The sequence below is a fragment of the Alnus glutinosa genome, chromosome 3 (assembly GCF_958979055.1).
Source record: "Alnus glutinosa chromosome 3, dhAlnGlut1.1, whole genome shotgun sequence".
NCBI classification, from domain to species: domain Eukaryota; kingdom Viridiplantae; phylum Streptophyta; class Magnoliopsida; order Fagales; family Betulaceae; genus Alnus; species Alnus glutinosa.
Window position 1 is genome coordinate 20,632,447 of NC_084888.1, and position 24,579 is coordinate 20,657,025.

The following is a 24,579-nucleotide window of genomic DNA, read 5'->3' on the forward strand; positions in this document are numbered from 1 at the left end:
AAAATAAAAATAAAAATAGAAAAATAGAAAGAAAAAAAATGAAAGGGGTAGCTACTGGTTGGGCAGCCATCCATTTGAGAGTGGTCTGCAAGTCACCCCCAGCCCATGCAGATGGCCGCGTGCCACCTCGATAGGTTGGGCCACCCCCAACCTATGGGGGTGTTCGCGAGCCACCCCAACCACCTTCAGGGGGTGGTGCGTGACCACCCCTATAGCCTAGGGGTGGCTCGGAGGCCACCCCCAAAGGGGTGGTTGCCTAATCTGGTAACCACCCTTTTCATTTTTTCTATTTTTTTAAAAATAATAATAATACTACTAATAATATTCTTAGTTTAATATATTTATATTTATTTATTAATAGTGACACGTGTCGCCACCTTATTGATGCTGAGTGGCACCTAACAGAATCTGTCAAATTTTTTAACGGAATTTGACTCCATGGAGCGATTTGTAAATTAGGCAAACCACAATGACTGATGATACTTTTTTCTCTTTCTTTAACATTTTAGTTTTATATCTTATTAACAGTGACACATGTCGTTATTTTATTAGTGTTGATGTGGCACACTATCGAAATTCGTCAAGTATTTTGACGGAATTTGACTGAAGGGAGTGATTTGTATTTTTGGCATACCATAGGGAGCTTTGAATTCATTTTGATACCACATAGAGTTAAATGTAAATCAGGTAAACCTTAGGAACTAATTATGCATTTTTCCATTTTTTTTACTAGGAGGTACACATGTCATTATTTTATTGGTCCTGACATGGATATTATTTTGACTGTAGGGACTAAATTGTTATTTTGGCTTACCCTGATAACCTCTAAATTATTTTTATATCGTATGGAGCGATTTGTGATTTAAGCCAATTACAGGGACTGATTTTGCATTAAAAAAAATAGTTTTTTTTTTCTTCATTTTTTCTTTCTGTTTAAAAATAGTTTCTTTTATTAATTTTTTTATTTTAAGTTTTAAGAGAATAAGGGTATTATTGAAAAAAGTGGACTTTTTAACACACCTTAGCAGTTTGATGGGTCACTTTAGCACACTTATAAATTCATTGGGCTATTTTAAAATCGAATGTTAATTGATGGGGCTTTTTTGAATTTTTTCCATAATTTATAATAAAAATTCCATTATCTTCTTCTTGGCATTTTCTTTTACTAGGTATAATCTTAGTTGTCTTGCCTTGGATCCAATGGTTTATAAATGAGTAGCGCACCATATACAAATGTGATCATAACTACAACATCTTTAGTGGTGTGGATCACCCGGAGTTTAAATCCAGTCGGGCCACTAATGATGATTGTACGTAGCAACATCGAGGCACCGGTGTTGTACTATAGGTCCATTGGGAGAGCGCTAACCTTATCAAGAAAGTGTTAAGGGCTTGAATACACCATGCGGATGAAGGCTATGACCATTGTTAGTATTTTATGTTGGCAACATTCTGGTTGACAAAAACACTTTATGTAACGGTTGCATTTTAAACAGGTTTATCGATTTTATTCAGAGTTTTCAAGTTATATGGACAGTGTTCGTTTCAAGCCATGTGAATGGTCACTAGTTTCTAGAAGATGTCCATGAAGATTCCATGCAATTTTCAAGTCAGATCAACCGGTTCTTGTGCAATCGTCCGGACGGGCCTTTGAAGGCGTCTGGGCGCCGAAGCTTTAGCATTGAAGACATTCGGACGTTAGAGCAATACCATCCGGACACTAGGTCAAGCTTCTCCAATTTCTACACGCAGTTGGATTTCAGTTGACACTATTTGGGAAGTTTTTGCAAGTCGTTCGGATGACGTGGCAATACGTCCGAACGTTACCCAGCGTTCCATAATATTTTGGGTTTCCTTTACGGACGCGGAAATGAGTGACAATGAAGACCGTTTGGACGTGGTCCTATTATGGGAAGAATCGCCCTATTTTGGAATGGCGATTGCAAAAGACCATCTGGACGAGGCTAACTTCCGTTTGGATGCCAACTCGCCAAAGTCCAATTTTGAGTAGAATTAGGTTTTCTGTAAGCCTATAAATAGATGGCTCTAGGCTTGTTATTTGTAAAAATTCAATATAGAATTCTATAGTGCTTAGAGAGAGTGTTTAGAGAGAATTAAAGATCTACTAGCTCTCTAGCCGTTGCCGATGTGTGCTCTTTGTTCGTGTGAAGTCTATCTTAGGGGTCGGCCCTAAGGTAAAAGATTCTATCAAAGACCCCTTCAAGCAGGAGACTTCGTTGGGAAGTATTCACGATGGGCTTCGTGTTATAGTTAAAAGTATGACTACTGCAATAGGTTTTGTGAGTACGAGTGTTGTGTAACTTGCTTTGTCTTTGGATAGTCGATTTACTGGGTTTGTCTGCCCCAGAGTGGTTTTTCTCTTCACAGAGTTTCCACTTCGTCAACAAATATCTTGTCTCTTTTTATTTTTCGCATTTAAGATATTTTGTTGCACACGAACACACACTTAGTATTTATAAGTCAAATATTTATTTTTCAATTGGTATCAGAGCGGGTACACTTCGTTTAAAGGACTTAATTCCTGGGTGTGATCCTTATCTCTTTGTGACTTCTATTTTTTTTTATTACACCTTTTATCATGGATTTTTCTCAATTATCTAAAGAAAATTATGATATTGAGCTCTCTAAAGTTTTTGTTAAATTGGATAAAATGGTTTTTCGAAAAGAGCTCAAAAAGGTGAAGCAAGAAAAAAGAGTCTTTGATTATCCATATGTTTGAATCACATGTTTTGATTGACTCTTTGAAATCTGAGAATACCATGTTGCTTAATACTATTGATGAACTTGAGAATAAATTGGAAAAATTCTCAAGTGACAATTTGAAAAGCATGCTTTGCATTCACTTAGATGTTTCTAATAAGCCTGATTTAACTGTTGATGATTTAAGTGCTTCTACTTCACATGCTTCTGATTCTGAATTAGATTCTATTGATATTAAGCATGTGATAGAAGATACAACTTGTTTAGATAATTCTTGCTTAACTAATCATGTAACCAAAATGTCTACAGCTCCAAAATGTCCAAGCTCAGAAGAAGAAGGCTCAGAGGAAGTTGCCTACTAAGACCACATCAGGTACTCTACCTTCGACAGGACATCAGGTTCCACAGCATCAGCGACGACAACAGCGATTTGTTCTGAAGAACACATTAAGGCACTATAAGAAAAAGCCGCAAAGCAACTATGCCTATGAAGGGTTGCTGAGCTTGTTACAATGTATGCTGAGGAGAATGGACAATATGAGCAATACCTGATCACATCTACCACGGGTACACCGAGTATGGGTCAGAAAGGATGAGACCATTCACCCCTTGAGGGTGAATGGACTCACCTAGTATAGGTGCAGTCTCACCATGCCTAGGATTTCGATTCCTAAATCCTAGTACATACCAGGTATGTTTGCATTGCATTGATTGTCATATCTTAAATTGCCTTGCATTCTGTTTGAGGAACCACCTTTTTTATCCCTAGATTTTCTCTTGGTTGCTTTGAGAAATTTTTCCAAGTACATTCTAGGGGTGACAGAGAAAGATGTCACTGCTTTTTTGTCTTGGTATAGTCAACCTCTCTCCCTGAGGTTATGTTTGCTCTTACCTACATGCTTTGTCTAGACAGGTTTTTTTCGTTTAATCATGTCTTTGTTGTTTTTGTCTTTTATTATATAGTTTCTCAGATATCTTATGTATGTTTAACTGATGTCTCAATTCTTGATGTATTAATTATTTTTGCCTTTATATAACTGAGAGTTTATACTTGATATCTGCAAAGTTTTCCTGTTGCATCAATGCTAGATAGTTGCTTTTCTCATGTAATGAAAACTGTGCACTATCCAAAGCCCTAAGGTACACTTTTTATCTTTGATTTTCTGCTTTTGAAAATTCTTTAAGAGAGATTTTTGTGTGCTAAGATGATCAAATTGACCAACTCGCTAGTTGAACCTAGACTCTATAAATTCTGGCTTTCTCTCTAGGTTGCAGCACTAAGTGATACAAGCAGTTATAATTTTGTGCTTATTGATATATGAATAAATTCACTGCTTCTGTGCTAACTCAGCTATTAATCTTGTCTTCCATGGTGCAAGTAAAAAGAAAAATAATACTACTTTTTAGGGGGTGAGTATCAGATGAGAGTGACTAGGCCTTAGTAAGATAAGGTTTGACTTTTGACTGATCTAACTATGAATTTCTCTATTATTTAGAAAATTTCGTTGCTTTAAATCATATCAGCGAAGTTCATACCTTATTGAGAAAGCATTTACACACACGCACACATAGCATGAGTTAAGTTTTCTATTGAAAAATTTATATCTGCAGGAAAATTTTTGTGCTTATTGACTCTTAACTCTCAATTATATCTTGGTATATTTTTGAAATGCTATTGAACTGCTTTATCAGTTATTTATACATGCGTGTTCTAAAGTGAACGTTAGGAAAAATATTTTTCTGCAAATTTTTCTCTAGTTTTAACTTTCCTGTGTGAAATGTCCGGACAGATCTTCTTTTGTGTCCAAATGCGTATGGCTTTCACATTTGGACGATGTTGTGCTATGTCTGGACGCACAAGTTTTTTTTTCCCCGAATGTTGTTCTTATAGCAAGCGTCCGGACAGATTAGTGTTTTGTCCGGATGAGATCTTTTCTGGGTAAATATTCACATTCCTTTTACTTCTTGCCTTTAGCACAACATTACATTATTCGTTTATTTTTTTTCATGTTGTGTTTTCTCGTGGTTTTATCCCGAGATTTTAGCATTCTCTACACATCTCTTATCATTTCCAGGTATTTTATTTGACTTATCTTATCTTTTAAGCTTTGGTCCTTTTTAGAATATTGGAATAATCGTTGTTTGGGATGTTAATTTGAGATATTGTGCATGATTATTCTGTTTTTGTACTGGATGGATATTGATATGTCTTTGTCTTTTGGATTGCTCTATTTTTGCATTCATTTGTGTATAAAATTGACAGCCATCTTTATACCTCATACTTTTTGAAATAATAGGATCTAATATTTTCTTGTGGATAAAGGAAAACCATTGGTATTTCTGTTTAATCTTGTCAGGAATATGTCATTATTTTAATTTGTCGCTTTCATTTATTTAAAGTTATTTAATTTATGTTCTTTGTTTTTTTATTTATCGCTTTATGTTTTCATTTCAAGATTGTTTGGTGTTTTTAGTCATGAGAGGCTAAAATCCTCAACTAAGGTTGATGATGAAACCTCATCAATGATAATAACTACACTCTTGTCATGATATTCATAGATTCGATGTTTTTATGTTATATTCAAGTTCTATGTCAATTTATTGAATTATTTATTTAGATTGATAATTTTTATTGGATATTTGTTGTGTTTAAATAGATGGATACATCGATGATTTATTTGAGATTGGGATATTCATTGTGATTTATCTTACAAACGGATACAATGGATGATTTATACTCTAAGGGATAATCATTGTGATTTGTTTGAGTTGAATTCATCAAATGTTTTCACACTTTGTTATTTAAGAACTTGAATATCGAGCTCGAATCGAATTTATGAATAAAATGCAAGAGTAGGGTGTTTGATTTGATTTGGTGGATTCCGATGTCTCAGTGTTTTTCTTATTTGCGTTATTTATTCATTTTTTTAATTCTATTTTCTTGTCCTTAAAAGAAATCAAAAAACGCGGCTCTAGGTTAAAACATAATTAATTTAAATAGAAATTGATTTTTTCTTCTTTACACACACTTCCCTGTGGATACAATCTCGCACTTGCATGTACTATACTACATACGACTCGTGCGCTTGCGAGTATTAAAATTTGCACATTAGCGGGCCTTTCTATTGCATACACCTTTTAATTCTTGGCATGCGTGGCGTACACCTTTCTTGTTGAATTAGTCTTGCTTCCTCCTATGAACCCCCCGAATATAGTCCGGATCTCAGCTATAACCTCGTAATTCTTGGGTTCTTGGCGTCGTTGACTCCTACTCCTTTTCTGTCTCCGGTCATCCTTTATTTCTTTGTTCTTCCGGGGGATATTTTCACGTCCCTTGTCATCATGCCGAGGAGGGCCCCGCAGACAATATTCTTGGGGTTGACGGTCTTTAGGTTGATATTCTTTGGGTTGGTAGTCTCGAGGATGGTGGTCGTGGGGTTGATTGTCCCTAGAATTTGATGGCTGGTCATTCCTTGGCTGATTCCTCCGCTCCCCTAAAAACCGAACCAACTTTCCATTCTTTATGAATTTTATGATAAAAAACCACAAGACTATGCACCCCTCGGTATGGTGACCTGTCACCTTATGGAAATTGAAGTATTTGTCTTTATTATGGGGAAGAGGATTACTTGATATCTTTGGAGGTTGACGGAACTCCGGGTCTTCTGTTATTTCCATGAGGACTTCTGCTACCCTGGTGCTGAGAGGCATGAAGTTGTAGTCTTGTAACTTCTTTATCGGCTTCGGCTCTTCTCTGCCGCCTTCTTGAACTCCTCCTTTTTCTTCTTTTCCAAGGGCGTCTATTGGTGCTGCCTCGAGCTGATCATTACCTTCAGAGTTTCTTCCTGATTAGTTAACTCTTCCACTTGTCCATCAACCTTTGCAAGGTGCTCGGTTGCTTCCTGGTTAGCTTCTTCATTAGCGGTCCTTCCGACGATAGGCCTTAGTAAAGAGTTGCAAAAATCATGTTGTCAGTGGGAACTTTTACCGCCATCTTTTCTAGGATGAACAGAGCCATGAATTCCTTGAGAGTCTTGTTGCCACATTGCTGCAATGTAAGCAAATATCCCAATCGCTTCTTTTTATCAACGGATCCCAGGGGTAGCTTTCTAAACTAGTCCCAGGCGTTACTTGATAAAGTCAGGGGGAAGGCCCAACAAGCTATCTGATCAGGGGTCCCGGAAGTTCTCCAAGTGCTCAATGGCATCTCCTACTCCTATGCAACTTTGGATCTGGGGGACCTTGAATTTCTCGGGTAGATGATAGTTCGCCACACGTCGGGTGAAGGGTGTATTGGTACCCAACAAGAGTTGGTCCACCACAGCCGCCTTTACCTTGTCCTTACTTTTCATCTCCCGAGCCATGCTGGCGCACTTGTGACATCCCACATCGCCGGGGAATGGGGATGTGCTTATATCTGTAAACACACAATTCTTGATACAACGCGTTTTAAAGCCGTGATGGCCATGAACCTATAAGAGCTCCGCAGTTAAGCGTGCTTCTGCGAGAGTAGTGTCAGGATGAGTGACCGTTTGGGAAGTCTGGTTCGAGGGAGCTAAAAGTGGACAATATTGTGTCGTTGGGGGTAGGTCGTTACACACTTCTTCTCCAAATTAGCAACCTTTCTGCTTAAATCTCCAGCATCTTCCCAGCGATTCCTCCAGAGATTGATCCTCCGATTGTCTCACATATAACCATAACCCATGAAATAAACACTGTAAGATAGTTTGAAACACATTGAAATCTCTTTACTTTCTTTCAGTCAACCATTATATCATATAATACACATACATGTATTTCACACCCCATGAGCGAAAGACTTACATATGAGCATATATAAGGAGCAAAATATTCATAAACATCTTTCTCAAACTCATAAATACATTTCACAAAACATCCTTGCAAACTTATGCAATGCTCATGCCATGCATTCTTTATTACTCATTACTCATTAGCTCATTATCTTTTACTTCCTCTCTAGGTTGATAATGGGGCATCACAAAAATTTATGATTAAAATACAGAGATGTGCTCATTCTGGATTCTTCTAAAAATAGCTAATTTTTACCGACTTCTCTTTTATTGAATTCAAAATTGATTTGGAGTTGAATCTTTCCAAAAGTGAGTTTGCCAACTTCGTTATAATCTTGGAATTTGATGAATTTTCTTCAAAAACCTATAAAACACAAGAAAATATAAAAACAACACAAAACATCAAATTATAACAAAACTAAGAACTTAACATATGTAAATTTAGGGGCTTGAATGTGTAACATTCAGCACTTATCATTGGTATAGAAAAAGATAATGAAAAGTATTATGAAATATATTTGAATAGAGAAAAAGTAGTTTGAGAAAAAGAAAAAGTTCTGTGAATGCTTTTAGTCCATATGACTATGTGCCATGAATAATGATTCTCACACAACTTTTACACAATTCTTAGACACATTTGGTAGGACCCACACTTGGAATCCACGTGCATAAGTTTCACCTAATGTGTGTGAGTTGTGTGAGAGGGGTGGTAAGGGAATCACTCCCGTGTGCCGTTGTTCGCATGGGTAATTCGCTTCAATAATACCCAAATATCAGGGGCATATCGGGAAATTAAATAGCAGCGTGGTCGTCTATCCGAGTCAGTCAAGCTAAAAAGAAGGCGATTAGAAAAAGAATAAGCCAAAAAGGTGACTCTGAGAGTTGAGAGATACATTCGCTCGCTCAAAGGAGTCGCAGAGATTGAGAGAGAATGGGAGAAGCCAAGACGGTACACTCACCGCTGGTGACATACGTTTCCATGCTTTCATTGCTGACTCTCTGCCCCCCTTTCGTTATTTTACTGTAAGCCGGAAATATTTGTTTTTTTTTTTTTTTTTTTTTTTTTTTTTTTGTGATTGTTTCTCTGGAAATGAATTCCCCGAGAAAAATAAAATGCATCATTTGATCTTTTGACTTTCTGTTTGTTTCTCTGGAAACCCTTTTCTCGTAAAGACATAATCCAAGAAAAGAAAAGGTGTAAAGGGTATATTGTATAAAGCTTAAAATCAAGGGACGTGATTACTTTTTTTTTTTTCTTGTTAGTTTTGGAATTCAAATAATGCTGTTGAAACAAACACGAGCTATTGCCTAGAAATTTGAGATCTAGGAAACCTGAAAATTATTCAATTTTTTTTTTTTTTTGTTACTATTATTAGGTTGGTTTAATCTTCGATATGATTTTTGCAAGTAATGTGGGTCCATTTATGACTTGATTGCTCCTTTGTGGTCTTTTGGTTACTTGGAAAATGTTAGGTTAAAACAAAAGGAGTAAAAAGGTCTGTGGTATTGATATTGTTATTTGAGATCTGAGAAAAATAAGCATCGGGTTGACTGAGCGTAACACAACCATATCAATTTTCCGAATGCCTCTTTCATTATTTGGAGTATAAGAAAATGAAAGATATCAAAATGTTGGGATCTTCGGGTTTCATTATTTGGGGGATGAATTTTAAATAAACATCTGGATAAACAACACTAGTGTTTATTTAGGCTCAGTGTGGCAAAAGAAAACGAGATAAGAAAATATTCGTACTTGGAATCTTAGACCATACTTGGTTTTGGGCCTAAAAGAGTTTGACATCCAGTGAATTGGGCCTTTTACAGCTGTGTTACTTCATGTTATGCTCTGAATGGAGGCTGAGAAAACAAGTTCATTTTTAGTATGCTCTGTTGGGAACTGTTTTCTCTGATGTTTCACTTACAAAATCTAGCAAAGTAATGCAACAACTCAACTGAACCTATATAACTTTTGTTTACCTAGTCCAACATGAGCTTTTCAATATTATGGAAGCTAAAATAAAAAGTAAACCATAAGTCTCAAACTTTTATTTCTGTTCTATTTTCTACATTTTTTCAAGAAGCAAATAGTGGAAAAGGTTGTTTGACACTTGTGATTTTTCTAACTAAACTTATCACTGTTTTTTGTTCATCAAACATAGTGGGACACCCTTTATTAACTCTGCTTTCTTTAGAGTATATTTTGTAGTATTTATTTTTTAAATGTTTGCCATCTCCGTCGTTGAGTACGTGGGCTTTCTCCATGTCTTTCTCACACTATATTTTTTTTAATGGAAAATGTTTCTCAGAGATACCTGTCCTGAAACAATTACTTAAATTGAGCTATTTGAGCTATAAACAATTATTTACCTTTTAGATCACTCTATTTCTAATGAAACAAAATGCTCCTTTAGAAAATTTGGAGTCTATTAATAATTTTGTAGTTGAATGGATGAGTTGGTAGTATAACCTTGTAGACAAGTGGCTGGATTCAATTTACCAACATAAATTACCAAGCAAAGAAAAATAACAGAAGTGAAATTAGCCATATCTGATTAAATATGCATGTGTTACTAAAAAATGAGTATTAAGATTAAGGCTTGTTTCAATTGTGTTTAGTTGAATATGACTTTATTTTAATGTTTGTTAAGAAAAGCAAATAGAAAGCTGACAGAGGACTTGTTTATAGTCAACTCCATATCACCAAGATGGACTGGCACTGAGGTCAGCTTTTCAAATCCTGGAATGTCCTTAAACTAACCAATCACTAACGTGGCATTTGGTTTGTGGAATCTAACATTCCTCTTGGCATACATTCCCAAGAATGTGATACTTGGGAATCCAGATTCCCAAAAATGTGACTGTTCCTATGTTTGGTAATGATTAGGAATTTGTTAGCATTCCTGGGAATATGAGATTCCTATGTTTGGTTTACTTGTAGGCATTCTTTAGGAATTATTCATTCTTCCGAAAATATCCTTATGTACATGTCCATTCTGTCCGTACATTTTGCACATTTTACTACCAAGAAAAAGAGACACGTCTAGATCGTGAATTTAGTCTTATTACTCGCAATATATAGAGAGAGAGATGGAACCTACCAACATCAACAAGTACTTATGTATGGCGAGAGATGGAATCAATTCACCATAATCCTAAATGTCAGTCTTCGATCAAAATATTTTAGGATTCCCATCCAAACGCCCCATAAAAGAAAACAAGAGACTCATCGGAATGCTAACTATATAATTCAAAACAAAAAGTTGTCAATTGCCAAGCTTTGGCTGTCTTTGTATGCTCAATAGACATAATGGACTCATTGAATTTTTTATGGGAAATGATACACCTTTTTAGTGTATTCTGTGAACTGGTTACTAAGTTCTGCTTCCTCCATATAAAACTTATATTCTTAAGTGGGTATTTGATATCAAATTTGCTGCTTCATTCAGATGGTATACAATGGTACATGCTGATGGCTCTATTTCCCAAACTTGGGATTACTTGAAGCAGCACATGCTTCAAGGGATGATTAGTATATGGCCAAGACCCACTGCTACTGCTTGGAAAATTATTGCGTGTTATGCTGCCTTTGAGGCTGTACTTCAACTTCTTCTACCCGGAAAAAGGGTTGAGGGCCCAGTATCTCCGGCAGGAAATCGGCCTGTGTACAAGGTACTCAATACTGAATGTTGTATTTTTCAAAGTGATTTGTCGTGTTCTCTGCAGCCACATTTGTATTCTTTATAGATTATTAATTTGAATGAGTTTTTACTTTCAAATTTCCAGTGCTCCACAAAAGGAGGAAATTACTGCTACTTGTATATTTTTTTCTAGAAACTGTTATGCAACTAATTCTTTCTCATTTTACGTTATGCACGTTGCAGGCAAATGGTATGGCGGCATATTTAGTGACATTGCTTACTTACGTTGGTCTTTGGTGGTGAGGCTTTCTCCATCAAATCTAGTATTTAATCTTTTCAATATGGTTTGGAGTGTGTAATGTTGTGTCCTTCAAAGGGTTGTGATAACTTCTTTCAACTGCAGCTATTAGGAGTCATTAGTTTGTAGTTTCTCTTCTTCGGAAGTGCAGAGTTAGTGGTTTTGGTGATCATTGTGGGTAGCATATATAATTTGTTTACGTATTGGAGTAAAGTCTTAAATGATTGATGCACTAGGGCTATCAGAGTCGTGAACAGATCATTTACAGCTTCATTCTCATATCACGAGAGAAGTCATATATCTATCTCTTTTTCATATTGTGACAACGCTAAAGGGAAGCATGTGGGTGCTTGAGTTTCTTTAATTTCTCCAGTTCTGTTGAAATAAGTGGTATTATTGTTGCCAATGACTTTGGGCCTAATGGCACTTCCACCCTCCCAAAGATATGATATGGTGGGTGAGGTTGTGTTCGTGTCCACTGGGGTGCATGACTTAATTACCAAGTATATTACTGGCTGTATTCTCATCCATAGGGTGACAAAAATTATGATACAACGTATTGGCATTAAAATTTCTTGATTTGACTTGGCGTTAGAATATCATGATATTATTTTTGCTTACTCTTCTATGGTTAATATCTGATTATTTATCTTTGAAAATTCACTTATCAAAAAAAAAAAAAAATTTATCTTTGAAAATTTGCCACCAATAGCCTTACTATATGTTAAATCACAAGTTAACCAAAAGCTTAATCTGATAGGAAATAATAAATTTAATTAATTAATATCTTAATACTCTTTCCCTCCACGTGGGCTTAAACTCTCCCTTAATAAGTGAGGCCTACACATGGAATATTGAATTGAAATGGGGGTTAAAATGGTAGAGTCAGGATTTGAAATTAGGACTTCTACTCTGATATCATGTTTTATTTTTATTTATTTTTAAATAATATTTATTGAAACGAAAACATGCAAAGCTCATGTACACAAAATGTGTACAAGAGACAACCACACTCAAAGCGTCTAAAATCTAATATCTCAAAAAGATCTAAAAGATTTGAAGAGGAGAAAGAAGAAACATAGGCTACAACCCAATCAAAGAGGGATCTTAGAAAAGAGGATTTTAGAGAAATCACAGGGGTTTCGCAGCCCTTAAAGCGGTGGTGATTCATTTCTCTCCAAATAGAAAATCACAGAAGAGAGGCTCTGTGAATATCTCTGGTCCTCACAATTCATTACTATTTATAGGATCATGTACACCATTAGTTTGGCATTTTAGTAATTTGGATACCATGTGTCCTTTTGTTTAATCCGTATGTCTAAGTCCAAGTCTTCCATCATATCTTGTTCGAGTTTGTGTTTGACACCTTAAAATGTTCTCGAATATTGAGACTTGTCCTTATTACCTTCTTTTTACCTTGTGTTTAGCTGGTACAAGAAACATGAGGATCTTGTGGTTTTGTTACTTTGTTGATAGTAGTCTTGGCGTGAGTGTTATTGGCGTGTGAGGGTACGTTCCGACGTATTTTGTTGATGATTTCGTGGTTCTGTTACTTTGTTGATGGGTTATTTTTAGCTTAAAAAAAAATCATTTAAAGTTTTGTATGAAATTGGGAACAGCGGCATTTGTTTTGTAGAGAGGAGAATATGTGTCTACCGAGCAGTGTGTCTAGGCAAGCCGATTGTGGAGTGGCTGTCAAAGATGGTGGAAGAGCTGATTAGAGGAGATCATAATCGGGATTTTTGTAGGACTTTTAGACTAGGTAATCTAGTGCACGTTGCACAACGGTGAGTGAATAGCCATTGGAGATTCTTGGAGGTCTTAGAGTGTGGTCCAAGAGGGCGGCAATGCTTTATCATTATCCCGGAAGGCCGAGAGAGGAGTGGGTGGGTTAGCTGTGGTGTTCAGATGAGGAAGGTGGCTCATTATTTGAAGGATGATGTTGTTGGCAGTATGTATATCAAGAAACATGAGGATTTTTTGTTGATGCTGAGATTGGAGGAGAAAGAACGACATCATTAGTGGAGGTTCTGGTAGGGAAGTGACAACCCCACAAAATGGTGCTTGCGAGTAGAGGTATAGTTGGTATTTTGGGAACTCAAAATTAAAGTTTGAAGAAGGATGAGCCGTTACCTGGAATTTTTGGAGGCAAGATGGTAGAGACAACTCGAATTTTCCATCTTTGGACGAGGAGGATCGTATAATGTTTCAGTATGTAAAGGAGTTATTACCTTTCTTTAAGAAGGAAGTAGAGAGATTTATAGAGAGATTAGAAGTGGGTCAATCGTATGGAGTTGGGTTTTTTATGCTGTGGGTAAGCCCACGGGAAGCGATAAGGCGCGGGTTTTGGAGAATAAAGAAATGGGCCTACAAGATATGGGCGTAATGGATGTTGAGGTTTATGGGGCGATGGGGTGGATAGAAGTAATTAGCCCAAAGGGATAGGAGTGTTGCATTCCATGGTAGAAAGGGACTATCCAATGTTTTCCAGCAAGGGGTGATGGTAGTTTATGAAGCCAGGTCACGGTTGACGTTACGATAAGAGGTTGACCCGTTATGCGAGGTAGTGTATCAAGGGCGGTCTCAACCAATAGTCAAGGCAAAATGGAAAGTGGAAGTAGGAGAAGGGGTGTGTTCGAGTAAGGCCAATAAAGGCATTTCTCTACTAGTATCTAGGAAGGAAGTTATGAGTGGTGAAGTAGTAGAGGAAGGGGCTATTGGGAGATCGGCGATAGCTTAGATGTCAACAGAATTAGAGGCCAGAGCAATTGGCTCTTGCACAGATAAGACCGAAGGGCTTTTTGGTATTGGCGGGGAAAGAATGGTTGATGAAATTTTGGTAACTTTGGAAATTGCTCAGAAGAGCTCGAAAGAAATAGATGCAATGTCTCTGTGTTGCATAGACAAGAACGAAAGGATTTTTTGGTTTTGGTGGGGAGGGATGTGATGCCGAAATTTTGGTAAGATTGATAATTGCTTAGAAGAGATTGAAAAGGATAGGTAAATTGCTTGGGTGTTGCATAGATAGGAAATGACTGTTTGAGGTTGGTGGGGAAGGAGTTTAACTTTAGGAGGGTGGTTTGGTGATACAGGGGAGCAGCTCGAGCGGTGGTCTAAGAGATATTAGTGTAAGAAAAGGTTTGGGGTTGAATGGGCCTATGGATGTTCTTGGTGAGTGTTTCGGAGGAGAGGCTCAACTATGACGTGGGTAACCAATTTCTGTAGCAGGTGGTAGGTGGACAACAAAGTACAAGACCCATTTTGAACTTAGATTTTGGGAACTCTTTGGAGCTTTTGGAGAATGGGGTGGGGGAATGAGGGTCAGAGGGTCGGAATTTAGAAGGGATGATGGTAAACTATGTTAATGGAGATGGGTTTGATCCATCTTTGGCCATGGTGTCCAATTCAGTTGAGGAGAGTAAGGGAAGTGAGATGCTGGTATTCAGCCACTTGTTGCAGTTAGGATCTTATTCAATGAGAGGGTAAAAAATTGTCATGTAAGTGGTGAGGCTGTTGCTTCTTGTATACTCCCTGTGTGCTAGGGACGCCTTACGCTGTTTTTTTTTAATAAATTTGCACTTATCAATTTTTTTTTTTGTCATGTAAGTGAAGGTTTTGAGGATCAATTAATGGCTTTGTGCACTGCGATTGAAGCTAGTCGGCATCAAAATGGTGTGGGTAGTGTTCTAGATTTTAGTGGGAAGACGTGTAATAAAGGAAACCATGAATTAAAGAGATTGACGTGTTCAGTGAATTATGATGTCAAGGGAGGTCAATCTCACTAAGTGACAGGGAAGGGGGGGGGGGGGGGTGGTAAGTGATTAGTATGAAACCTAAGATTGTATCATGGAATGTGAGAGGCTTGAATGATGAGGAGAAAAGACTAAGGATTAGAGGTCTACTAAGGGATTTGAAAGCAGATATTGTTTGTTTGCAAGAGACAAAAATGAAGGTTATTACTAGGGGGGTGGTTCGTAGTTTTTGTGGGGTTGTTATTACGTGGATTGGTCTTATTTGGGTTCAAGAGGAGCGTTAGAAGGTACTTTGTTAATGTGGGATAAGCGGGTGATGGAGAAGATTGAGGACTATGTGTAATTTTGTGGTAGCGTGTTCTTTCAAATGCGTCACTGAGAATTTTGAATGGGCATTTGCAAGTGTATATGGTCCAAATGATGATGTGGAAAGATGTATTTGGGATGAGTTGGTGGGAGATGCCGTGATGTATTGGGGGGGATTTTAATGTAGTCTAGTATCCTTGTGAAAGATTAGGTGATCCCAGATAGTCATAAGTCATGGTGGAATTTTCAGAATTCATTTTTGTTCAGGGCCTCATGGACATTCATTTGGTAGGGGGAATTTTACTTGTTCTAATAATCGAGATTATGAGGCATGGTCTCTAGAATTGTTAGGTCCTGCTATCTCCGGGTTGGGAAGACTTTTTTTTTTGGATTCCTAGAATCTTGTTAGATCATTTTCCATTAATGTTCAATTGTAGTGTGGGGAATGTAGTAGGTATCTTAAGTATAAAAATATGTGGTTGAAGTCAGAGGGTTTTGTGGAGCATATAAAAACTTGGTGGGTGCCCAATGGTTATCAGGGTTCTCCTAGTTATGTGTTGGTACAAAATTGAAAGCATTGAAATCAAATTAAAGAAATGGAATGAGGAGGTCTTTGGTAATGTAGCGAAGCGGAAGAAAGAGTTGGTGGATGGTCTTTGTGAGCTGGATATGATTGCAAAGGAAAGACATTTAAATGAAGATGAAGGGTTGAGGAAGGAAGATATCTCTAGAGAGTTGTAGAGGAGTGTCCTTGAATAAGTGAGCTGGAGACAAAAGTCAAGAGCCCTTTAGTTGATTGAGGGAGATAAAAATATTAATTTTTGTTTTATCGTTTGGCAAATTCGCACATAACTTGGTGGAGTCCCTAGTTATAAATGGGACCATGACTTTTGATTCCGCAGAAATAAAGGAACATATTGTGAATTTCTATAAACAGTTGTATGCTGAACAGTATAATTGGAGACCAAAGTTGGAAGGTTGGCAGAGTAACCCTGATTAAAAGCACTCTCTCTAATCTTCCGACATACTTACTATCTCTTTTCCCTATTCCTTCCAGTGTAGCTAGTCGTATAGAGAAGTTGTATCGAGATTTCTTGTGGGGTGGCATAGGTGAAGAATTCAAATTTCATCTGATTAATTGGCCCAAGGTTTGTTCCCCTATTTCAAGTGGTGGCTTGGGCATCAAGAATTTGAGGCTCTTCAATAAGGCTCTTTTAGGGAAGTGGCTGTGGCGCTATGTCCATGAGAGAGAGGCTTGGTGGAAATCAGTTGTGGATGCAAAGTTTGGACCTACTCGGGATGGTTGGTGTTCTTTAGACCCCCCTGGGTCTCACGGAGTGGGGCTTTGGAAGAATATAAGGAAGGGATGGAGTTCGTTTCGCAACCATATCAGACTCATGTTGGGAAATGGATCTAGGATCCGTTTTTGGGATGATGTGTGGTGTGGTGAGGTGCCTCTCAAGGAAGCTTTCCCAGTTTTGTATGATATTGCACGTGACAAGGATGCTCTTGTAGCAGACCATTTGGTTGTGGTGAGTGGGTCTTATCAGTGGGATGTTAGCTTTTTTCGAGCGGCCCATGACTGGGAGGTGGATGTTTTGGCCTCTTTTTTCTCTTTGTTGTACTCTTCCAGAGTGAACTACGAGGGGGAGGATAAGCTTTGGTGGTTTCCTTCTCACAAAGGGAAATTTGATGTTAGATCTTTCTATAAGACTCTTGCTTGCAAAGAGGCTATTCATTTTCCTTGGAAAAGTATCTGGCGGACCAAGGCTCCTTCGAAAGTGGCTTTCTTTGCTTGGACAGCAGCGCATGGGAAGATCCTTACTTTGGACAATCTCAGGAAGAAGCGGGTCATAGTGATTGATAGATGTTGCATGTGCAAAATGAATGGGGAGTCAGTGGATCATCTTCTTCTCCATTGTGAGGTTGCTCGCTCTTTGTGGAACGCCATCTTTAGTCGCTTCAGTTTGTCTTGGGTTATGCCTCTTCGGGTGGTAGATTTATTCGCTTGTTGGTGGACCGGTGGCCGCTCCCGGAGTGCAGCCGTGTGGAAGATGGTCCCTTGTTGCCTTATGTGGTGCTTATGGAGGGAACGCAATGATAGGCAGTTTGAGGACAAAGAAAGAACTACTGAGGATCTCATTTCCTTTTTCTTTCATTCTTTGTACTCTTGGTCGGCTGCGTTCCTCGCACCCTTATCGTTTAGCTTTAATGATTTCCTTGTATTGTTTTCTACTTTCACTTAGATGCCTTTCTTGTATACTTCCTGTGTACTTGATCGCGCATTGCACTTTTTAATGATATTTCTCTTACTTATCAAAAAAAATTGATGAGGATGAAAGAAATTGGATGGAAAGAGAATTTGAGGAGAGTGAAGTGTTGGAGGTGGTGAGCAATTTTAATGAGGATAAGGCTTCAAGATTTGATGAGTTTTCTATGGTTTTTTTTTTCTTTTTCTTTCAAGAACAGTATAGAAGTTTTCAAGGAGTTTCATAGCTGAGGGAAGTTTGAGAAGAGTTTCAATGCTACTTTTATGTCTCATACCTAAAAAAGCTGGGGTAGTAGAGATTAAAAAGCTCCCTCAAGAGTGGCATTCTTTGCTTGGACATCAACTTTAGGAAATTTTTTGGCTTTGGACAATTTACAAAAGAGGAATGTTATTGTAGTGGATTGATGCTGTATGTGTAAGAAAAGTGGCGAATCTATTGATCACCTCCTTTTTCATTGTGAGATTGCAAGAAATTATGGAGTTCGCTTTTCCAGATGTTTGGTATTGCAGGAGTTATGCCTCTGAGGGTGAGAGAGTTGGTGAATTGGAGAGGACAAAAAGGACATTGGAGTGCTTTGAAAGTGTGGAGGTTGGTTCCATTGTTTTTAATGTGGTGTATTTGGAGACAGCAGAACGCAAGAAGCTTTGAAGATAGTGGGACTGCGATGTTAGAGTTGAAAACGTTGTTGTTCAATGCCCTTTACACATGGATAGTAGGGTGAGTTTTTGGAGTTGTTTTCTTTTACTATACATTATGGGTTTTCTTGTATACTTCCTGTGTACTAGGGTTATACCCCTCAGGGCTTTTATTGAGTTTTTTTTTTTCCTCCCGACTTACACTTGGAGTGGGAGTCGGATGGTGCTGAGGATGAAGATTTGGCCCTGGCTTTGTTGGATGCCATTGAGGAAGATTTTCATCGGGGTAGTATGGGGAAGCGGTATAAGATCAAAGGAAGGAGAGAACTGCAGAATCTGAAGAGCTCCATAAACTACGACGTTGCGAGTGTGCATTCTAGGAGTAGGAGAGGAAAGGCTCAGGTTCTGTAGTTTGTGGGTTGCTTGTGGGCTGCGGGTGTTGTGTTTTAGGGTGTAGGTTCCTGTGGGTTTTTGGGTGGGTTTCTTGTGTGTTCCTTGTGGGTTGGATTGGGGTTCTTTGTGCTTGTAGGCTTAGGTTCCTGTGGGTTTGTGTGGTGGGTTTCTTTCTTTCTTTTTTTGGGCTGTTTTTTTTTTTCGTTTTCCAGCATTGCGTTTTCTCTTGTATACTGCCGGTGTACTAATGGGCGCCTGACGCTTTTAATAAAACCAGGTTATTACTTATCAAAAAAAAAAAAAATTACTTATAAAAAAAAGTACATTCTAAGGTAGGGACACTTCACCTTAGAAATTCCAGACTTCCGGCTGGGAAACCAGAAAATTCCCTTCGGCTGAGTATGCCTGAGGTCGTGTTGTGTGGTGAAGAAGGAGAAGATGCAGCAGTGGCTCTTCAGGTGGACGGTGGCTCTTTGAAGGGTAACATCATTACTGAAGTAGGGGAGCAGGTTTCGGGAGTCTTGCCGGAGCTCCTGGTAACAGAATGTACTTGTAATGAGATGGGTGCTCCTGCTGTGGGTGCAAGCTCAGTGACAAAGATGATGGACATTAACAATTTGCATATGGTGATATGTGAACCTGTTTTAGTGGGAAATCAAGGGGAGAGCTGCCTTGGGGAAGATGCTGGTGTAACAGATGAGGGAGAAGTTCTACTGGACAGTGGTACACAGGATGTTAGAAGCGATCTCCTGTTAGAACTAGAAGAAAAAAATTCTAACGAGGAGGGGGCGAGTGGTGCCCCGCTGGAAATCACACCTTTGGCAGCAAAAGGGGGAGAAAAACACAGGATATCACCTAGATGGGTGGTGGAAAAAGTTATGAGATGTTATCAGGCTATCGGATTATCTTGCGAAGGATTTGAGGACAGAATGTTAGCTATGTTTGAGGAGATAGAAGCTGCTGGAGGAAGATCCTCGGCCAGTCCTCAGACTTTGTGTCCGTTGAACAAAGGGGCAAAAGGGAAGAGAGAACTAAACAGGTTGGCTTGGTCCTTGAATTATGAGAAGAAAGGGGCTCTATCGGCTAGAGGTCGCATCAAAGGTAGGGGTTCTGTATGCAATTATGATGCCTAAATTACTTTCGTGGAATGTTAGAGGGATTAATGAGATGAAAAAAAGAGTAGAAATTAGAGGGCTTCTAAGAGAATGGAGGGCGGATATTGTTTGTTTGGTGGAGACTAAGATGGCAATAATCTCAAGGGAGGTGGTGCGGAGTTTATGGGGGTGTAATCAGGTTGATTGGTGTTATTTGGGAGCCAATGGAGCATCGGGTGGGATCTTACTTATGTGGGATAGGAGAGTGGTGGAGAAATTGGAGGAATGTATAGGTAGATATACGGTTGCTTGTTCTTTCCGCAACATTGGTGATAATGTTTCTTGGACGTTTGGGGGGGTTTATGGCCCTAATGATGACAGGGATAGGAGGGATTTATGGATTGAGTTAGCTGGATTGATGAGTTGTTGGGAGGTGCCGTGGTGTATTGGGGGAGATTTTAATGATGTTCGTTTTCCGAGTGAGAGGTCGGGCATTGCCAGTTTCTCAGCTGCTATGGAAGAATTTTCAGACTTCATCTTCATGCAGAACTTGGTGGATCTACCTCTTCAAGATGGCCAATTTACATGGTCGAATAACCACACATGGTCTAGAATTGATAGATTCTTAATTTCTGTGGAGTGGGAGGAACACTATCCCGAAGTAGTCCAAAGGAGGCTTCCAAGACTTCTGTCCGATCACTTCCCTTTGTTTTTGGATTGTGGGGCACCAAGAGGAGGAAAAGGGTCTTTTAAATTTGAGAACATGTGGCTGAATTATGAGGGCTTTGTTGAGCAAATCAAAAAGTGGTGGTTGTCTTATGAGTGTTCGGGTTCTCCAAGTCACATTTTGGCGTTTAAACTGAAGGCATTGAAGACGGACTTGAAGAAATGGAATGCTGAAGTGTTTGGTGATATAGGGAAGAAGAAGAAGGAATTATTGGAGGGCATTTGTGAGCTGGATGCAGTTGATGAAGGCCGAGGCCTAGAGGAGGAAGAGAAGGTTCGCAAGATAGATATGTCTAGAGAGCTGGAGAAAACTCTTCTGTGTGAGGAAATAATTTGGAGACAGAAATCCAGAGCTTTGTGGTTGAAGGAGGGGGACAAGAACACAAAATTTTTTCACAGGATGGCCAACTCGCGTCGCAAATTTAATCAAGTGGATTCTATAAGTATAGATGGTGAAATCTCCAAAGATCCAAAGGAAATTCAGGAGCATATAGTTCAATTTTACAAAAACTTGTATGTTGAGAATTCTTCTTGGCGGCCAAGGGTAGAGGGCCTTTCTTTTCTTTCAATTGATGAAGATGAGAGTAGCTGGATAGAGAGAGGGTTTGAGGAGAAGGAGGTGTGGGAGGTCATCAGAGATTTCAATGGAGATAAGGCTCCGGGCCCCGACGGTTTCACTATGGCTTTTTTTCAGAAGTGTTGGGATATCTTAAAGCATGACATTATGGCTGTTTTTGCAGATTTTCACTCTCGAGGCAAGTTTGAAAAGAGTTTCAATGCTACTTTTGTCTCTTTGATTCCAAAGAAGAATGATGCTGTGGATGTGAGTGATTTTCGGCCTATCAGTCTTATTGGGGGAATTTACAAGATTATTTCCAAAGTCCTTGCGAACAGGTTTAAATCAGTGTTGGGTAAGATTATTTCAAACACCCAAAATGCGTTCATTGGTGGTCGACAAATCTTGGATTCAGTGCTTATTGCTAATGAATGTGTGGATAGTCAAATCCGTTCAGGGGATTCTGGGTTGTTGTGTAAGCTGGATCTGGAAAAGGCCTATGATCATGTGAATTGGGACTTCTTACTTTACTTATTACAACGTTGTGGCTTTGGGGAGAAATGGAGAGCTTGGATTCGTTTTTGTATCTCTACGGTGAGATTCTCCATCCTTGTCAATGGAACTCCGACGGGTTTCTTTACTAGCTCTCGCGGGTTGCGACAAGGTGATCCTCTGTCGCCTTTATTATTTGTGGTGGTTATGGAGGCTTTGAGTCGGATGCTGGCTGCTGCGATGGAGCAGGGTTCGATGACAGGCTTTTCTGTGGGACATAGTGAGTCAGAGGCAATAGTAGTGAATCATTTATTGTTTGCTGATGATACGTTGATTTTTTGTGGAGCGCAAGAAGAACAAATTCGACATCTGAGGTGCATTTTTCTTTGTTTTGAGGCAGTTTCGGGATTAAGGATTAATTTAGGAAAGTCAGAAATTGTTCCTATTGGTGAGGTGGAGGATGTTGAAGGGTTGGCCCAACTTATGGGTTGTAGGGTTGGATTGCTGCCTATGACATATTTGGGTATGCCTTTGGGTGCCTCTTACAAGTCCGTTCTTACTTGGAAAGGGGTGATTGAGAAAATGGAAAGGAAACTGGCTGGTTGGAAGCGTATGTATTTGTCAAAGGGCGGTCGGTTGACTCTTATTAAGAGCACGCTGTCCAATATCCCCACGTATCTCTTGTCGCTGTTCCCTATTCCTTTGAGGGTGGCTAATCGTCTTGAAAAAATCCAGAGGGATTTCCTATGGGGTGGCATAGGGGATGAGGCCAAATTTCATTTAGTGAAATGGAACAGGATTTGTACTCCGTTGCATTCAGGTGGGTTGGGAGTTCACAACCTTTCCCTGTTTAACCAAGCTCTTTTAGGTAAATGGTTGTGGAGATATGGTAGGGAGAGAGAGGCTCTATGGCGTTTGGTGATTGACGCCAAATTTGGGAGCCTAAAGGGTGGGTGGTGCTCTATTGAGGTGTCGGGTTCCTATGGAGTAGGGGTTTGGAAATATATTAGGAAAGGGTGGGAGAAGTTTTGCAATTATGTTCGGTTTGTGGTAGGGGATGGATCATATATCAGTTTCTGGCATGATCGGTGGTGTGGGGAGATTTCTTTGAAGCTTTGTTTTCCAGTTCTGTATAGTCTTGTGAGGAACAAAGCGGCTATGGTGGTAGATAATATGGCTGTTCATAATGGCAATATTCATTGGAATGTTCTCTTTACGCGGCAATTACAGGATTGGGAGTTGGAGATGGTGCTCTCTTTCTTCGAGCGGTTGTACTCCACTCCGATTCGACAAGGAGAGGGTGACAAGTTAGTTTGGAACCTCTCTACAAGGAGCTATTTTGAAGTAAGGTCATATTATGAAGCACTTAGTCGGAAAGAAGGTCCATCATTCCCGTGGAAGAAGATATGGTGTGCTAAGGCTCCGACAAGGGTGGCGTTCTTTGTATGGACTGCAGCTTTAGGAAAAATTTTGACTCATGACAATCTACGAAAGAGGAATATTGTGGTTATTGAGTGGTGTTGTATGTGTAAAAAGAAGGGGGAGTCTATTGATCATCTGTTACTTCATTGCGACACCGCCCGTGAGCTTTGGAGTTTTATGTTTTCTTTATTTGGAGTTGAATGGGTCATGCCACAATCGGTGATGGGTTTGTTGACTACTTGGGGTGCTTTTCGAGGGCATGGCCTAGCAAAAAATGTTTGGCGTTTAGTTCCTCACTGTGTTTTGTGGAGCATTTGGAGGGAGCGGAATGCGAGGCTTTTTGAAGATGTCGAGACTGTAATGGTAGTTTTAAGGAAGCGTCTTCTTAACACGCTATATCTTTGGATAGCTCCCCATCTTTGCCACCTAGGTGTTTCTACTTTTGTAGACTTTCTTAATTTATTAGTGGTTCCTCCTGTTTAGGGGCTCTCTTGTATACTTCCCGTGTATTAGGGTTGCGCCCCTCTGCGCTTTTTATTGAATTTTATATTACTTATCAAAAAAAAAAAAGGTAGCGACACTTCATAGGGGCAACTAGAATAGGGACAACTCATAGTAAGTTTGTAAAAAGCCTTAATGCCACGTTTATTGCTTTAATCCCGAAGAAGTCTGGGGCGATGGATCTTAAGGATTTCTAGCCTATTAGTCTTGCGAGTGGAGTTTACAAGATCATTGCTAAAGTTCTTGCCAATAGATTGAGAAGGGTTATGGAGAAGGTTATTTCGAAACCTCATAATGCTTTTGTGAAAGGTAGGCAAATCATTTTTTCAATTCTTGTAGCCAATGAATGTTTGGATAGTTGAATCAAATTTAGTGAACCAGGGGTGCTTCACAAGTTGGATATTGAGAAGGTTTATGATCATATCAACTGGGAGTTCTTATTGTATATGTTGAGAAGGTGTGGTTTTGAGGAGAAATTGTGTTCTTGGATAGTGCATTGCATCTCTTCGGTGCGCTTCTCTGTTTTGGTGAATGGCACTCCGTCTGGCTTCTTCAACCTCGTTAGAATTTGGGTTGATATGATCTTAAGAATAATCTAGGTTATGAGCCGAGACCGAGTTGACATGACCAAATTGGGTTGGGGTTGAGCCGAATCTGTTATGATGGACAAGCTTTGAACTTGGGCTGTACTTGAACCTAGGCTCGATCTAGGTTGGTCTAGACTTGGCCCAAGAATAAAATTGGTATAGCGTTATGTCGGATAAGGGATTAAACTAAATTGTGATATCCTTATCCTGAATAGGGATAACGTGCACTCACAAGCAAATGCCCATTTTCTTCTTTGAAACACGTTAAGGATTTGTTTCGGCAACCAGGTGATGCTGACAACCACCGTACAAACATGAATAGACACCACCGACGATTGCAACTGTGTCCACAGACCACCACAACAATGATGCCAACC

At 39.1% G+C, this 24,579-nt stretch overlaps 1 protein-coding gene across 1 annotated transcript in view; it reads left to right on the forward strand.

Annotated features, from left to right (window-relative positions):
- Positions 1 to 8,371: 8,371 nt before the first annotated feature.
- The window catches only part of LOC133862250 (7-dehydrocholesterol reductase), a 39,409-nt gene continuing 23,201 nt past the window's right edge, over positions 8,372 to 24,579 (forward strand). Inside the window, exons 1-3 of the mRNA XM_062298024.1 lie at positions 8,372 to 8,555; positions 10,979 to 11,201; positions 11,414 to 11,469. Coding sequence (XP_062154008.1) covers positions 8,464 to 8,555; positions 10,979 to 11,201; positions 11,414 to 11,469 — 371 coding nt within the window. The 5' untranslated portion in view covers positions 8,372 to 8,463. The remainder of the gene's footprint in view (positions 8,556 to 10,978; positions 11,202 to 11,413; positions 11,470 to 24,579) is intronic.